We start from the raw sequence: 16,983 nt of genomic DNA, 5'->3' as shown, positions 1-16,983 counted from the left end.
AAATGCTGTTACTCTTCATGTTTATCTCATTTCTTTAATTATACTCATACTAACTTGAATCATCCTTCTGGTCCTACCTTAGTCTATTCTGTAAGCTGGCAGCACTTGTCAGACATAGGATTTCACTCTTTGGTAAGAGATATCTTAGCATTCAAATTCTTCTCAGAAATGGGCTTCATTTTGCCTGTTACACCTCACTTCACTGCTATAACACTGTCTGTTCTTTCAGGAAGTGACTCTACCACCATGGTGAGCTGCTTGCACATTTTGTCACGATCAATGGACTTCAGGTAGTGTGCAAAATCTTAGTCCAACTCATTTATCTCTTGATCAACCAACAGTGGTTGATGTCTCAGTTTTTTTGGGGTCTGGCCTGTGTTACCTGTAGAACTGTCATGAAGTCTGGCTCAGAGCTGGTGAAGGCTGGTGTCAGGACGTTCTTTGAAAATGCAGCAGAAGATCTAGAGAAGACTCTGGAAAACTTGAAGCTGGGGAAGTTGGGTCAGTCACGCACTCAGATGAAGGGCGTCACCCAGATCATCAGCTACACCTCAGTGGCCTTGCTGCCCATCCTGACTGTTCTCTTTCAGCATGTCACCCAGCACCAGTTTGGAGCAGAGCTCCTACGTGAGTGAGCTGGTCTTTAGGGTTCAAATAAAGTTGCTAAGTCTGACTTTTGAAGTATTGAACTATAGTGAAAGCTTAGTTTTATCTCCCGGGTCTGAAATTAACATTTGCCAAGTGCCACGTGTGAGTAAAAATTTTCTTTGGTGAGTAAATTAAGCAAATTAACCTGCCAGTTGGCCGTTTAATTAGGAACTCTAACGTTACGTGGTTTAAGAACAATAGTTGTGATGTAAGCGACATGAGCCGCAATGTGACTCAAAACTTCTGTCGCAAACCTTGTGTCTTGTAACAACTTTTACCTCAGTGGAAAATGAATCATCAGAAGTTTATCTGTGAAGCCTAAAGCCGTTTTTCTCTCTGGAAATCTATGTGGTAACAAATATGTGGAATATTTCTTGCATTAATCCACCAAAAAAACAGCTAAATAATTTAATTGTCATAGGGACAAATCTATATATAAGTTTAATAAAATTAACACAAAAACAGTTTATTTTCATGGCCAGTAAAATATATTTATGGCCGGTAAATTTTCTCAATTCACCTGCTATTGGCAGGTGTTGCAAAGACTTAATTTTGGACCCTGGTAACATCCATTAGCGTTAATGACTTGGTATAATTGTACAAAACTTCCTTAACTAGTATACAGCATCCACGCTCTTAAAATTATTTATGTATTCCTCAAAGTAATTGCACTTCTATTTTCCAGTGGATGACATTCAGCTGTCCTGCTATCGTATCCTGACCAGCCTCTACTCTTTAGGCACTGGCAAGAACATCTATGTTGAGAAGTAAAAAACGTTACGTTATTGCTTATGGAGCTGTTTTTATTTTTTTGTTCTCTATCAATATGGCTTTACATATTTGTTATTTGGTTACTTATTTTTAATTGAGATCATTATGCTGGATTTTTACAGACAGCTTCCTGTACTGGGTGAATGTTTGTCTACTTTGGTTGGAGCCATGCCTGTTGCCTTCCTAGAGCCTCACCTGAATATGTACAACCCTCAATCTGTCTTCAACACCAAGACACCAAGAGAAAGAGCTAGTGGGTATCTTTGGCAGGATCGGAGAGTATTTTAAACCTTTTGAGTCCACTGAGAAACCATATTATGAATGGATGGTTTAATTTCACCCAATCACAAATGGAAACATGTTTGACTTTGTAGAAAAACCACCAATTGTTAAAATGCTGTCTTAACATTGAACTATTTGCAGTTTTGAGCATGCCAGACACAGTGGATGAGATGTGTCCTGAGATGCCCCACCTGGACGGCCTTATGAAGGATATTAGTGACATTTCTGAAACTGGAGCACGCTACACAGAGATGCCACACGTCATCGAGGTCATCCTACCCATGTTGTGTAGCTACCTGTCTTACTGGTGGGCCAAAGGTCCAGAGAACTCCCCAAGTGATTCCAATTGCTGCACAACCGTCACGTCTGAGCATCTCAGTCTTATCCTGGGCAATATCCTCAAGATTCTGAATAACAACCTTGGTATTGATAACGCCCCCTGGATGAAAAGACTTGCAGGTGAGGACCACTTTGTAACTATGAAGTTCTTGAAAGATTACATGTTCAGTGTTTTAACTTCATTTACATTTTCTGCGCTTTTGAAACCAGGTTTTAACCTGAGTGTGGCTTGATTCATTACAGAACCTCTCACAAGTGATCCGCTCTGCTCAATCCTGCTGTTTTTAGAGCTTCTATACATCTGGGCTTCTGAGATAGGATTGCGCAGAGTAGATCACTTGTGCACGTGAAACGGGATTTCCTTGATATCGTGGCGCAAACCACAAAACGTCTATGACCCATTTGAATTCAAGTGAAAATCTTCTGGTTTAAAGTACTATGGAGGATGTCAAACCTCTCAAACAGCTGAACAACCCCAACATTAAAAGCAGCACGAGGAAAAGAGACAACAATGTGTCATGCGCCAAATTAAAGGTTTTTCAAATTACACATCGTCACCCTTACTACAATTTAAATATCACTATTTTACAGTAGTAACATTAACTGTGATATTTTAAGAAAAATGATAGTTTTATTTTAAATAATATATTAGGTAGAATCTATTAGCAGTTGTAGGTAAAGTTCCTAAATTTGTTTAGGCTTCTATTTTTATTTTTTCTACAAAGACTGGCTGCATTGCCTTTAAATACAGTAATGAGGAGTCATCCATGCTCTTACCTATGCTAATGACATGGCACTGTAAATATATGGACAAGGATATGGGCAACTAGTTTTTATAGAAAAAGATATTAATTAAAAAGTTTAGTTTGATTTCACATCACTTTAAAGTAAACAATTCTGTGTTGAATTCAAAAAGTTTCAGATGATTAGACGATGAAAAATAACCAGTGCTGGGTAGATTACTTCTGAATTGTAATCTGGTACTGATTACAAATTACACAACTAAAATTGTAGTCAGTAACATAATCTGTAGGATTATATTTTAAAGTAATCTAGTCTGATTGCTTTTAGATTACTTTTTGATTGCATCTGATTTAATTCTTGTTTATTTGATGTCACACGCATTTGACTAGGATAAGATGGTACCATTTTGACAATGTTGCTTAAATGCATTAAAGAAAATGTACTTAATGGTTTAAAAACTAATCATTTATTATTTTTTTGTGTGTGTGTGTGTGTGTGTGTGTGTTGTTTACTCTCTGTTTACTGTTTGCCTGTTTCTGTGTGAAATAAAAAGGGCACTTAAATGTTCTTATTCTTTAATTTTGGCATTACAAATGCCATCCATGTGTTGTAACAGATCAGACCATTTATTTTTGTGAATCAACGTCAAAAACCAAAAGCACATTCATGTACAGTTTGAAGCAGAGTACAAAAGCAATGCTAAACTACAACCAACCAACTTTACCGCACTAATGCAATTTGTTTGGCATTTATGTGTGGATTACCGCTCTATCTTCAGTGTAATAATAGCCACCTGGCTGATGACTCGTATCAGGTCTGTGTGTGCAATTCCACAACCCTCCTCCCCCTTATGAAAGCACTCAAAGACTTACCGAACATATATCTGCTGTAGGCTGTTTTAGAATGAAAAATAAAATATTTAGAAAGAAAAAGAGTTACAGGGATCAATAAATTATTATAATTTACCACAGTTGCCGGATTAATATGTAATCATGTAATCCATAAAAAGTAACTGTGATCTCATAATGAGTATTTTAAAATGTAATTTAAACTAATTACAAGTACTTGATTTTTTAAACCTGATTACGTGATCTGGATTACATGTAATCCATCACTACCCAGCCCTGAAAATAACTCATATCCAATGCTAACATGAAATGAAATTAAGGAATTATGCTACATATTAATTAATTGCAATTATGTAATAAATCAATTTCGAGCATGTGGATGGCTGTATACGTCAGCCACCACAAATGACAATTTGTGACCCAGGAAAAACCCTGATGCTCACCCCTATAATATAGGATACTTGCACAGGTGGAAATCAGCAGGAACCTGGCAATAAAATATTCAGTATCTGGGTCGTGATACGATAATATTGTGATTCTTTTTATGTAGTGTATTGTGATTCAAAACTGTGATGTATTGCAATCTTTCACTTGTTTCCAATTCATCTGCATGGGACTTCAGTGATTTGTGCAACAAGTACTGAACTTCCTGCTTTACTTCTTTTTAGAGCCATAGAAGTGGCGTAAAGCACACTGTTGGCAAGTTAGTGTGAGTCAAAAAAGTTATGTGAGGGAATTGCTTACATTGGCTCCAGCATGCTTATTATGAAAACCCTTGCAGTCTAGTTGTATGGAGAATCTGTATGGACGTCCTTACAAATAAAACAAACTATAGACGTAGCAAATTCTGAGTTTGGAATTTTGTTCAAATAGAAATATTTGAGTCTTTGATTACCTAATGCTGAAGTACATTTCGTCTTCTCACACACTTGCTCTGAGTGGTGCACAAATCTCAAGTTTTTTTTAAAAATTTTATATGCAATGAATACTGCATTGTGAGGTTAAATATTGTGATACTTTAAAATATGGATTTCCCCCCCACTTCCCAATTGCAATGCCTTCTCAACTCTTTCCTATGTAGTATACACCCAGCCTATCATTAGCAAGGCTAGTGCAGATCTCTTGAGGGCTCACTTCCTGCCAACCTTGGAGAAGCTGAAGAAGAAGACAGTGAAAGTGGTGGCTGAGGAAGAGCTGCTGAGGGCAGAAAGCAGGGCAGACACTCAGGAAGCTGAACTGCAAATTCTAGATGAGTTTGCTGTTCTTTGCAGGGATCTGTATGCCTTCTATCCCATGCTCATTCGTTATGTGGACAATAACAGGTATGTATGACCTGAGTGGGAGCGGCTAACCCTACAGAAAAGACAATTTTAACACAGCTTTGACATTTTTTTTTAAACTAGCCAATTACTTTTTTTGAAATATAGAGATAAAAACAAAATATTTGCAGAAAAATTACCATCTCTCTTTTATTCCTGATCAAGATCCAAATGGCTGAAGGAACCAGATTTAGATTCAACTGAACTTTTCAATATGGTATCTGAGATTTTCATCCTTTGGTGCAAATCTCATGTAAGTTCTCTGCATAGCTCCAAAGAATACTTTCAAGAAGTTTCAAAAATGTTAAGATTTCCAAAAGCTGTCTTTGTTTTTTGTTCACAGAACTTTAAAAGAGAAGAGCAAAATTTTGTGGTGCAAAATGAGATCAACAACCTGGCATTCCTCACCGGAGACAGCAAGACAAAGATGTCAAAAGTAAGTGTATATAACTGCAAATAATATTATATGTAAATAATTGCAAGACAATATTAATTGGACTCAAAAAGAGAGGTCTGAGCTAATTATCAAATTATGTCAAAAAGCAAGTATTCTCTGGGTTTGAAACCAAGGAGCTCTAAAATATCTGTAGAGAACTATCAGTTAGCTTTCCCAATAGTCCAATCTCTAATGCGGTGCTCAGTTGGCGCAGGGTCCCCACGATTCCCCCGGAAGTATGTATGATTTTGTCACCAGTTGTCAAGTGACTTGACAACTGGTCCTCACAACACTCGTAACACTATTGGTAGGCTACAGTAATATGAGTGTGGCCTGGCCAATCAAATTAGTCAAAAAAATAATAATTAAATAACTGTAAATAAATTACTGATGGAATTTTACACCAAAAGACCTTGAAGAGTGGTGATTAGCACAATTAAAAGCTGTCTTAAAAATGGCATCACGATGTATCATGAATTAGGCATTACAAATTAATTCACTATTATAAATGCTATAATAAATATTATTTAAATAACCATGAAACAAGACTGTAAAATCAAGAATTCCCAATTGTTTATTAGATTACTATGTCAAATGCATAAAATATGCACATGAAGTGTAGGAAAAAGGAACCTTATCGTCATGTCTTGGTGTGTGTCAAACAAAGATGTTTGAGTTAAGTTTGTTTCCAACCTCATGAGCTTGGTGCTTTATGCTTCAGGTTTGTACATGAGCTGTGATGTCAAAAGTATGAGTCGGGGAAAAACAATTAGTCAATTTATGCTTTTAGTAGCCCACCAAAAAAAAAATCAGTTGATGTAGTACAATGTAATGAAATGTTTGTGATCAAAAATTTTCGTAAAAACAAAATTATTTTGTCAGAATACATGATTGTTTTTGAATGGTCATCAATGGGGAAACATGCTCTTAAAGGGATAGTTCACCCAAAAATTAAAATTCTCTCATCATTTATTCACCATCATGCCTTCTCAGAGATGTATGACTCTCTTTCTTCTGCTAAACACAAACAAAGATTTTTAGAAAAATATCTCAGCTATGTGCCAACATTTTTAAGCTCCAAAAATAATTTAAAGGCAGCATAAAAGTAATCCACAAGACTCCAGTGGTTAAATCCATGTCTTCTGAAGCAATATGATAGGTGTGGATGAGAAACAGACAATATTTAATTCCTTAAATACTACAAATTCTCCTCCCTGCCCAGTAGGTGGTGATATGCATGAAGAATGAATTGAAAAAAAAAATGAAGAAGAATGTGAAAGTGAAATTGGAGATTGATAGTAAAAAAAGACTTAAATATTTTGGACCTTCAAAATTTTGGTCACCATTCATTTCCATTGTATGGGCCTACAGAGCTGAGATATTCTTCTAAAAATCTTTGTTTGTGTTCAGCAGAAGACAGAAAGTCATACACATCTGGGATGGCATGAGGGTGAATAATAATGAGAGAATTTTCATTTTGGGGTGAACTATCCCTTTAAGCACCGGAGGGTATAATTCCTCCATACTCCAGCAGGGGAGAACGGGGACCTGCTTACCAGCCAATTCCTGCCCCCTGGTTGGAACCACCTGCCATGTCCACATTTGCCATATTTTACACTCATTCGTACATTTATTGCTTTGTGAAACCAGTCTGGAGGTCAGGATCAAGAGAGAAGAGGAAAAAGAAGAAAAGGAGAGTTGTACTCCGTCCAGACTTCCCTCATTGTAGCAGCTCACAAGAAGATGCTGCCCATTGGCCTGAACATGTGCACTCCTGGAGACCAGGAGCTCATTTCCCTCGCCAAGATCCGCTACAGTCTGGTGAGTATATTTCTTGTTGTCTTACTCTCTAACACACATAAATCTCTCTAACATGTCTATGTATTTTGCCCTCTAACAGAAAGACACAGATGATGAGGTCAAGGATTACCTGAGAAAGAACCTCCATCTCCAGGAGAAGGTCTAGAGAAGAAAATCATAATCTAACATACATTAGATACATACATACTGAGATATTTTCATTGGCTTATATGGTTTTTCTGGTCACACCATAGTCTGCAGACCCAGCGGTACAGTGGCAGCTAAACCTCTATAAAGATGTTGTGGTGAAGAGTGAGGGACCTCCAGACTCTGAGCAAAAAGTGGAGAGAGTTCAGGCCCTCTCAGCAGCCGTATTCCATTTGGAACAGGTACAATGGATTTAAAGATGGCGCCGGTGTGTGTGGCTTGCCGTCTGTTGCCAAACCTATTTTTTATGTTTGTCCTCATGTTGGTATTGTCCCTGTTATTACAAAATACTACTTCTGTACTGGCATATAACCGCCAAACACTCTTTAACATCCAAAGCTCTTATGAAGATCTGCTGAAATCGGAACTGAGATAATTACATTCCTGTTCTCCCCCGCTGGTGTCGAACCTATCGGCATGTGTGCGCTGTCTGCCCTTGATGAGAATGATGGTTAATAAGACTTTCATTTTAAATGATTTTATTACCTCTCATGACCTAGATTTTTTTACTTGTTACAGAGACTTGGTTAAATGTTGGAGATATAAGCCCATTTTCAGAACTTTTACCTCCAGATTATGCATTTTTTAACTCGCTTTGGGCAACTGGATGGGGTGGTGGACTGGCATCCATTTTTAGAAGTAAGATTAGCTGTACTTTCGTGAAGACGAAGCTTTATTCAAGCTTTGAATTGCAAGTATTTTTTTTGGATCTGGTGAAACCTGTAGTGTGTGCGGTGGTGTACCGGCCCCCCAAATTCAACAGGGAGTTTATTGATGAATTCATGGACTTTTTAGAATATTCATGTATGCTATCGAACGAACCCTATGGCTAAAGACTTTTTAAATCATATTGACTCTTTTGGTTTCAATCAACTGGTGAAAGGCTCTACGCATATTCATGGGCATACATTGGACCTGGTCTTGTCTCTTGGTTTGTCGATTTGTGATATTGATATATGCGACTGTAGTTTTGCTGATCATAAGTCTTGTTTTCTGTCCCTCTTCCATACCAACCTATGAAATTCGACTTTTCTATTAGCTGGTCTCGTATATTTAGCTCTACTTCAAATGGAGATTTTACTGCTGCATATAAAGAGGCACTACAATCCTCAGAGTTAGATTTTTCTTCATCTCACTGAAGTTTTGATGAGCATGTTAATGTTTTTAACTCCACCTGTACAAAGATCTTGAACTCTGTTGCTCCCCTGAGGATGAAACATGCTAAACCCAAATCAGCCCCTTGGTTAAATGATGGCATCTGCTCTTTAAGGCGGTTATACAGAAGATCAGAACGTAAATGGAAGTAGGACAAACTTCAGGTGTCCTGTGAAATCCTAAGAGACTCTCTATCAAAGTTACAGAAAGCTGTGAAAGCAGCAAAGTCTAAATATTTCTCTGATGTTATTGCCAATAATTGTCATAGACCTAGAGTGCTTTTTTCAACCATAAGTTCTATTATCAGTCCTCCTGTAAATATGTCCCTTGATATGTCCCCAAAACTCTATGACCGCTTCCTCAACTTTTTTGTTGATAGAATTGCAGAGGTCAGATCTAACATCCAGCAACCTGTGTGTGATCCATCGGTTCCTCTTTTGGGTTTGGCTAATCGCAATTTGAACCCATCTCTTTTCACACTCTTAAAGAGATTGTTGTACATCTGAAGCCCACTACCTCACCTTAAGACGTTATTCTGACTCGCTTCCTGAAACAAATTATAGACACTGTTGGTCCTAGTATATTGTCCATAATAAATAAAAGCTTGGTCACAGGGGCTGTACCAGAGTATTTTAAACATGCAGTTGTGCAGCCTCTCCTTAAAAAACCTAATCTTGATAGGACAGTTCTTTCTAATATTAGACCTATTTCTAAATTACCTTTTATTTCTAAGATCATGGAGAAAGCGGTACTTGCTCAGTTACAGAGCATTTTACCTACGTTTTTAGGTAAAAATAATATTCTTGTAGTTTTTCAGTCAGGTTTTAGAACTTATCATAGCACTGAATCAGCACTTAAACGTTTTTAATGATATTTTCTTGACTGTTGATGCAGGAAATCTGGTGATTCTGGTGCTGTTAGATCCTAGCTCAGCCTTTGATACTACAGATCATAGTGTTCTCATTTTTCGCCTTGAGCGGTGCGTGGGTATTTGTGGAAATGCTCTTAACTGGGTCAGAACATATCTCTCAAATAGAAGTTTCTCAGTTCTTCTTGGAGAATTCTCATCTGTCTCTGCCCCTCTTATTTGTGGCATTCCTCAGGGCTCTATTCTGGCCCCTGTCTTATTCTCTCTGTACATGCTTCCTTTAGGAAGTGTGTTTAAGAAACATGGGGTATCATTTCACTGTTATGCAGATGATACCCAAATTTACTTGCCGCTTAAAACGAATAACAGAAATGCATTAGAACCCCTGCTGGCCTGTCTAAATGATGGGAAATAGTGGGTGTCTTTAAACTTTTTAAGCCTCAATGACTCAAAAACAGAGATAGTTATGTTTGGCCCTTCTGAGATGGCTGGCTCTGCAAATGTTAATTTGGGACATTTGACCCCTTTCCTTAAATCGTCAGTTAAAAATGTAGGCTTTGTATGTGAAGCGCACTTAATTCGATAAACAGATAAATGAAGTCGTTTAAAAAAAAAGTTTTCAATTGAGACTTTTATCTAAGGTAAAGCATTTCCTGTCTCTTAAGGATTTTGAAAAGGTTGTCCATGCTTTATTTTTGCTTGCCTGGATTATTGCAATTCCCTCTAAATAGGAATTAACAACACTTCCCTTGCAAGACTGCAAATGGTCCAGAATGCTGCAGACTTCAGCAAGTTTCAATTGAAGTAGGCTTACCAAACTCAAGAATGAAACATTCACCACATTTATTTCACTCTCAGGTAGAGCAGCCTCTGAGAAACAAGAAGATGGTGTTTCAGAAGCTCCTGTCAAAGCAACGAAAGCGTGCTGTGGTGGCTTGTTTCCGTATGGCACCACTCTACAATCTACCAAGGTATGTCATTAGAAGCCCTTGTATTTGCTAACAACTTTGCAATATTCTTTTGCAGTAATCAGCTCAAAATGTTCTAACTCCAATGATATTTGCTTGGCTTACCAGTACACTCCCACATACTTATGAGGACTTATGAGGAAAGTTTCCTTGATAGCTAGTCCTTTTTTCCCAAGTGCATCTGAATGCATTCTGTACTCTATTCCTTGTAGTCAAAAATATCCTATCTTTTTAAAGCTAATGTGTGTAATTTTGTTCTTTCTCGGATCTCAGCTTAATATGTAGGGTCAACTATAAGTAAGCTATTAGTAGATTTATTTAAAGGTATAGTTCACCCAAAAACGAAAATTCTCTTATCATTTACTCTCCCTCATGCCATCCCAGATGTGTATGAAGTTCTTTCTTCTGCTGAACACAAAACAAAAGTTTTTTAGAAGAATATCTCAGCACTGTTGGTCCTTTCAATCAAGTGAATGGTGGCCAGACTGTTGGAGCTCCAAAAATCACATAAAGGCAGCATAAATTAATCCATACAACTTCAGTGGTTTAATTTAAGTCTTCTGAAGCGATGCAATCACTTTGGATGAAGAACAGATAAATATTTCAATCCTTTTTTTTAACCATAACTCTCCACTTTCATTTTCACTACAATGTGAAAGTGAAAGTGGAGATTTATAGTAAAATAGGATTAAAATATTGATCTGTTTCGCACCCACACCTATTAAATCACTTCTGAAGACATATATTTAACCACTGGAGCCATATGGATTACTTTTATCCTGTCTTTATGTGATTTTTGGAGCTTTAAATGTCTGGTTAACATTCACTTGCATTGTATGGACCTACAGAGCTGAAATATTCTTCTAAAAAAAAAAATTGTGTTTTGCAGAAGAAAGAAAGTCCTACACATCTGGAATGACATGAGGGTGAGTAAATGATGAGAGAATTTTCCTTTTTGAGTGAACTCTCCCTTTAATCTAAAACTGTGACTCTGTTGTGCTATCAAACATTCCTCTTGTAGTTTTATACAATGGTATGAGTTTGGGGTGGGTCGTTATGTTTGTACAACCAGTGGAAGACAGAGGAGTTTTCTGGAATCCGTTGGAAAATAGCTTTTATTTTTTCGAATTCCATTCAGAAATTACACATATCAGCTTTAAGTGTGATGCAAAGTGTTTTAATTGAAGTCTTTGGAATTTCAACCTGGTGTTTCCATGCTCCTCTTTTCCTCCTCCTAAAACCTATCCCTTTTTGTTGTCTCCATAACACACTTCAGATACAAAAATAATAATTACTTCCTGAACGGCTATCGGTACGTTTGGCTGGAAAAGGTGTACCAAACCTCCAGCTTTGACCGTCTGTTCTCCATGCTAACGGTAATGTGAGACTAAAAGAACTCATGTTCCCAACCTCCTCCTCCTCCATTCTCCAAGCTAAGGACTGAGCACAAGCATACAGTTACTGCCGCAATTCTGAATGGTCACCTTGCGTTTCTACTGGTGCTCTTCACTTTTATGTAGGGATGTAAAGTTTCAGAGAGGGTGGAAGGTTCTTCACCTGAGATACTTTTGAACTATATACAGTGGCCCCTAAAAGTTTTTGGACACTTAAGCCACATGCATTATCTAACAAAATATCAAACCAAGTGGTATTTATTTTTAAGAAATATAACACTTTCCAAGCAAAACATCTCACAAAAATAAGTTTGTAAGGTTTCAACCTTAAACCAAAATGGAATAATACTGTACATTGTCCAAAATTAAGACAAAAAGTATTTTGACACTTAGTTGGTTAAAAGTAATTTTAAAAATGGCTAAGAAATGTGTTGCATTGTGAAAAGTTCTGGCATTATTTGTTTTGCTGATGCTACTTAGTTTGATATTTTGTATCTAATGCAGTGAAATTCTTACATTTTCGTTGTGTGACCAAATACTTTTAGGGGCCACTGTAAGACATTTTATAAGGTAAGGTGACTAAGTTGTTTAAAGGATTTGGTATCAAATGAAAATGATTTGTTTCTGTTTAACAACAAACATATATATTGTAGCTGTGCTTTCATGGATTTCCTCATTAAGGTGACCAGTCAGATGAGGCCAAGGACTGTACATCTTCCTCTCACACCACAGAATGCACCACCTTCCCTCATCTTCCTCTCCCTCCTGTCCCCTTAACCTCCCTCTCCCCCCCTACTCCTCAGGCATCGCTCAATTAACCTGTTCCTCAATGGCTATCAGAGACTTTGGATAGAGACAGAGGAGAACTCCTTTGAGGAGAAGCTAGTGCAGGACCTGGCAGTAAGTACCGGGCTGGCATCAACACTGCCTCGTGTGCTGTGTATGCCCGCTGGTGCCTTCTCAGCGGCCGAATGCTCTGCGGCCAGCACCATGCCCGCTCAAGCGTGGGAGCACGTCTCTGCCCGCCTCATGTACTCATCCTGGCCTGTGTTCAGCTCTGCTGGTTGCGTGACACACTACAGACCGAGGCACAGCAGGCAAGGCATGCATGAGTTTCGGCTGAGCCTCAGTCCTCACCATCTCACTAGAAAAGCGGTCTGTTTCAGCGCAGCCGTGGTAAGAGGGGCGGACGTTCCCTTCGACGCTCTGCTTTTGTCTTTGGGTGTCGTCTTTCTTTCGTAAGTCTCGTATGTTGTGAGAGTCGGTGGCATGTTCACCTCATCTAGAGATCATGTCTTTTAGAATCAACTAGTTGGTGGATTATCTGAACAAATAGCCGACTAATCAGTCTTAAGGAAGCCTTGTATAATTAGACTGTTTTCAGGTACACCTGGCACCGATCGGACACATTTCTTAAAGGGTGTTTACATAAGTTGCATTTTTGCATTCAAAAATAGCTAGACGCTCGTGGCGAGACACTCAGTGCAAAACAGCGCGAGACTAGATGCAACACAAAAACCAAAGACGTCTGTTTGGTTGTAAATTTTCCAGTAGTGTTTTACTGTGTAAAGTGTTTACTAGCTAAAGCATACTGTCAACATGCTAATTAAAGCACTTCCACTAAATATGGAAAAATCATATAAATCTGAAAAATCTAGACAAACTAGTCAACCTCACCAATCAACTAGTCGGCTGATGGATGTGACCCATTGCTACTGTAGCCTTGTGCCGAGCAGGTGAAATTTAAGATACGCAAACAAGGTTGACATTTTTTGAACTAAAAGTTGGTCAGTTTATAGCACAGACTAAATAAGTATGTTTTTATTTCCTTACTAAGCGAACCAAATATTACATATAATTGGGTGCTCAATGTAAAAATCCTGTGGAAAAACCTTTTAAATATGAAATGTTTGTTAATGAAGATCATTACTTGCATCGATATATAAACTTAACACACACTGCAAAACCATTTCCATTGCCATGTCTCTGTGTGAATTTGCATGTATATCCTGAGCTGGTCATTGGTCTCCAAAGCACCTTCTCAGACCCCAGTGACCATGCTCAGTGAGAACACTATGTCATCCAAACAAGTGTTTCTCAGCTGAGGCCCAGTGGATGTAAAGGATCCAATAAATTTAACCTAGTTATTGCAACACTTCTAATCCAACTTCCGATACAAATCACAGAGCAATCTTTTTTCTTTTTTTTTACCAGTTTTGTTGTTTAAAAGTGGTTTCACAGGACCTGAACAGAGAGACACTGACCTTGATTACATTTAAGTGTGTCTTTGTGTAGAATAACTGCATGTCTCATTTTAATTTGGAGCCCCTTGTCTCAAAATATTAGGGACGTAATGCTGAAAAATAACTGGAATGCATTGAAATGAAATGTGTTTATTTCATATAACCAAAGAGAACAACTTTAAAGGAATAGTTCACCCAAAAATGAAAATTCTCTCATCATTTACTCATCATTATGCCACCCCAAATCTGTATGACTTTCTTTCTTCTGCAGAACACAAGTAAAGATTTTTAGATTCTTAGGTCCATACAATGCAAGTGAATGGGGTCCAACACTTTCAAGCTACAAAATGCACTTAAAGTCAGCATAAAAGTTGACTCCAGCAAGGTCTCCAAAGCAACCAAATTGGCCCGGTTGCTAGGGAGGGTAGAGTCACATGGGGTAACCTCCTCGTGGTCACTATAATGTGGTTCCCTCTCGGTGGGGCGCGTGGTGAGTTGTGCGTGGATGCCGTGGAGAATAGCATGAAGCCTCCACACGCGCTATGTCTCCGTGGTAACGCGCTCAACAAGCCACGTGATAAGATGCGTGGATTGAATGTCTCAGACACGGAGGCAACTGAGATTCGTCCTCTGCCACCCGGATCGAGGCAGAGGACGTGTAAGTCCACACCCACGAGGACTTAGAGCGCATTGGGAATTGGGCATTACAGATTGGTGAGAAAAAGGGGAGGAAATAAATAAATAAAAAAAAGCCAGCATAAAATTTATCCATAAGACTCCAGTGGTTAAATCCATGTCTTCTGAAGCGATCCAATCAGTTTGGGGTGAGAACAGACCAAAATGTTACTAAAATTCACTATAAATCTTGACATCTGCTGTCTCCTTGGCGATCATGATTTCAAGCTTGAGTACACTTCTTAGTGCCATCTAGCACTCTGCACATGCGTCTAGGAAGTGTAATCGAGCTTGAAATCATGATCGTGCCAAGAAACTGTAATGGCCAGATTTACAGTATTTTACATTTTGGTCTGTTCTCATACAAAACCAACTGGATCGCTTCAGAAGACATGGATTAAACCACTGGAATCTTATGGATTACTTTTATAATTTTCAAAAGACTTTATCTGGTTTTTGGAGCTTGAAAGTGTTGGACCCCATTCACTTGCATTGTATAGACCTACAGAGCTGCAATATTCTTCTAGAAATATTCGTTTGTGTTCTGCAGAAAAAAGAAAGTCATACACATCTGGGATAGCATGAGAGTGCATTCATTTTTGGGTGAACTACTGTATTCCTATAAGTGTTTTATGAGGTTGTGTAATAAATGTGATCTAATGTTTTGGTATGTGACATGTAAAAGTTATAATGACAATGAGCATGGTTTGTGAGTGAGTGGGTTATTAAAGTGTGGCATTTATTACATATGCAAGATAATATGGTTTATTTTGATGTGAGAAAGGTAGTAAGTGTGCTTATAATATGCTTAGGATAACAACAAAACTACAGGACAAGTGTTAAAGTAACGTTTTATAAACTTTTTTATAAAATGACACCTCTGATTATGGCAAGAACAGTTATTCACCTTTGCTTGTACGAATGCTCATATGAGCAGAGATAGAGAGAAAGAGAATGCTGGTGATCGAGAAGTGATTTCTTTATAACTTTAATGGCTCGTCCTGCAGAAAACACCCATGACTGTGGTAGAGGATGAAGAGGAAGAGGAAGCTGATGTTCAGCCTGACCCTCTTCATCAGCTTATCCTTCACTTCAGTCACAACGCTCTGACTGAGAGAAGGTGATGCATACATACATATAAAATGTAAAATGTCAAAGTAACCAAGACATTTTGTTCATAATAATAAATAGCTGACTTTTGTTTGTCTCATTGCCTTTCTAGTTTCCTAGAAGAGGATTCTCTGTATATAGCTTATGCTGATATGATGGCAAAGGTATTTACTAATTTAATTCTTTACATTTATGTTGTAAATGTGATCTGAAGAGTCAGATATTAATAAAACTGCAAAGGATTGAAGAGGGTAAATATTTTATATTACAGAGCTGTGCTGAGAGTGAAGAAGTAGAAGAAGAGGGAAAAGAAAAAACTTTTGAGGTATGACTGTGACGTACAGTAGGTACAGATTTAAATGTGATTTTTTTGTGCTTCTGTACTATCAAAATATTTTAGAACTATCAGTTTAAAGTTTTTGTCTTTTCTCACAGGAAAAAGAAATGGAGAAGCAGAAGATTCTGTACCAGCAGGCCAGACTTCATGCTCGTGGGGCTGCTGAAATGGTATTACAGATGATCAGTGCCAGTAAAGGTACATGTCTCTATTTCTGTTCCCCTTTTGCTCTCTCTTCAGTCTTGAGTCATTGGTTTATATACATACAGTATATAACAATTGCATAGCAGCATAACATGAACCTTTGTCTGATTGCAGGCCGACTTGGTCCCATGGTGACTGGCACCCTCAAATTGGGCATTTCTATCCTAAATGGAGGCAATGTTCGTGTACAGCAGGTACAGCAGCTTGACTTTTTTGTGAGTTTTTTTTCTCACACAGGTTATTGACACTTAGTTAATATGCTAATAATGCTTTATATGTCTTTAGAAAATGCTGGATTATTTGAAAGAAAAACGAGATGCTGGCTTCTTTAAAAGTCTGTCTGGACTAATGCAGTCTTGCAGGTGGGTGTGAATACGGACCTGCACTGATCACCCATTTTGTCCTGCAGCAATTATTACTTGAAATACAGTATACACTCTAAGCACTTTATTAGGAACACTTGTACACCTAATTATTCATGTGATTTTCTAATCAGCCAATCGTGTGGCAGCAGTGCAATGCATAAAATCAGGCAGATACTGGTCAGGAGCTTCAGTAAATGTTCACATCAACCATCAGAATGGGGGTAAAATTGGATCTTTGTGATTTCGACCGTGGCATGATTGTAGGTGCCA

At 38.1% G+C, this 16,983-nt stretch overlaps 1 protein-coding gene across 1 annotated transcript in view; it reads left to right on the top strand.

Moving 5' to 3' along the window:
* ryr3 (ryanodine receptor 3) overlaps window positions 1-16,983 on the top strand; it is a 134,627-nt gene that overhangs the window by 100,751 nt on the left and 16,893 nt on the right. Inside the window, exons 60-79 of the mRNA XM_051645022.1 lie at window positions 83-132; window positions 230-290; window positions 389-627; window positions 1,334-1,415; window positions 1,542-1,672; window positions 1,843-2,160; window positions 4,714-4,954; window positions 5,117-5,204; window positions 5,295-5,387; window positions 7,038-7,208; window positions 7,288-7,347; window positions 7,442-7,576; window positions 10,276-10,388; window positions 12,583-12,679; window positions 15,705-15,817; window positions 15,920-15,971; window positions 16,079-16,132; window positions 16,243-16,342; window positions 16,463-16,542; window positions 16,634-16,710. Coding sequence (XP_051500982.1) covers window positions 83-132; window positions 230-290; window positions 389-627; window positions 1,334-1,415; window positions 1,542-1,672; window positions 1,843-2,160; window positions 4,714-4,954; window positions 5,117-5,204; window positions 5,295-5,387; window positions 7,038-7,208; window positions 7,288-7,347; window positions 7,442-7,576; window positions 10,276-10,388; window positions 12,583-12,679; window positions 15,705-15,817; window positions 15,920-15,971; window positions 16,079-16,132; window positions 16,243-16,342; window positions 16,463-16,542; window positions 16,634-16,710 — 2,355 coding nt within the window. The remainder of the gene's footprint in view (window positions 1-82; window positions 133-229; window positions 291-388; window positions 628-1,333; window positions 1,416-1,541; window positions 1,673-1,842; window positions 2,161-4,713; window positions 4,955-5,116; window positions 5,205-5,294; window positions 5,388-7,037; window positions 7,209-7,287; window positions 7,348-7,441; window positions 7,577-10,275; window positions 10,389-12,582; window positions 12,680-15,704; window positions 15,818-15,919; window positions 15,972-16,078; window positions 16,133-16,242; window positions 16,343-16,462; window positions 16,543-16,633; window positions 16,711-16,983) is intronic.

This window comes from Myxocyprinus asiaticus, chromosome 19, assembly GCF_019703515.2.
Source record: "Myxocyprinus asiaticus isolate MX2 ecotype Aquarium Trade chromosome 19, UBuf_Myxa_2, whole genome shotgun sequence".
Lineage (NCBI taxonomy): Eukaryota > Metazoa > Chordata > Actinopteri > Cypriniformes > Catostomidae > Myxocyprinus > Myxocyprinus asiaticus.
The sequence above is the reverse complement of the archived record's forward strand: the minus strand, read 5'-3'. Positions and strand labels throughout refer to the sequence as shown.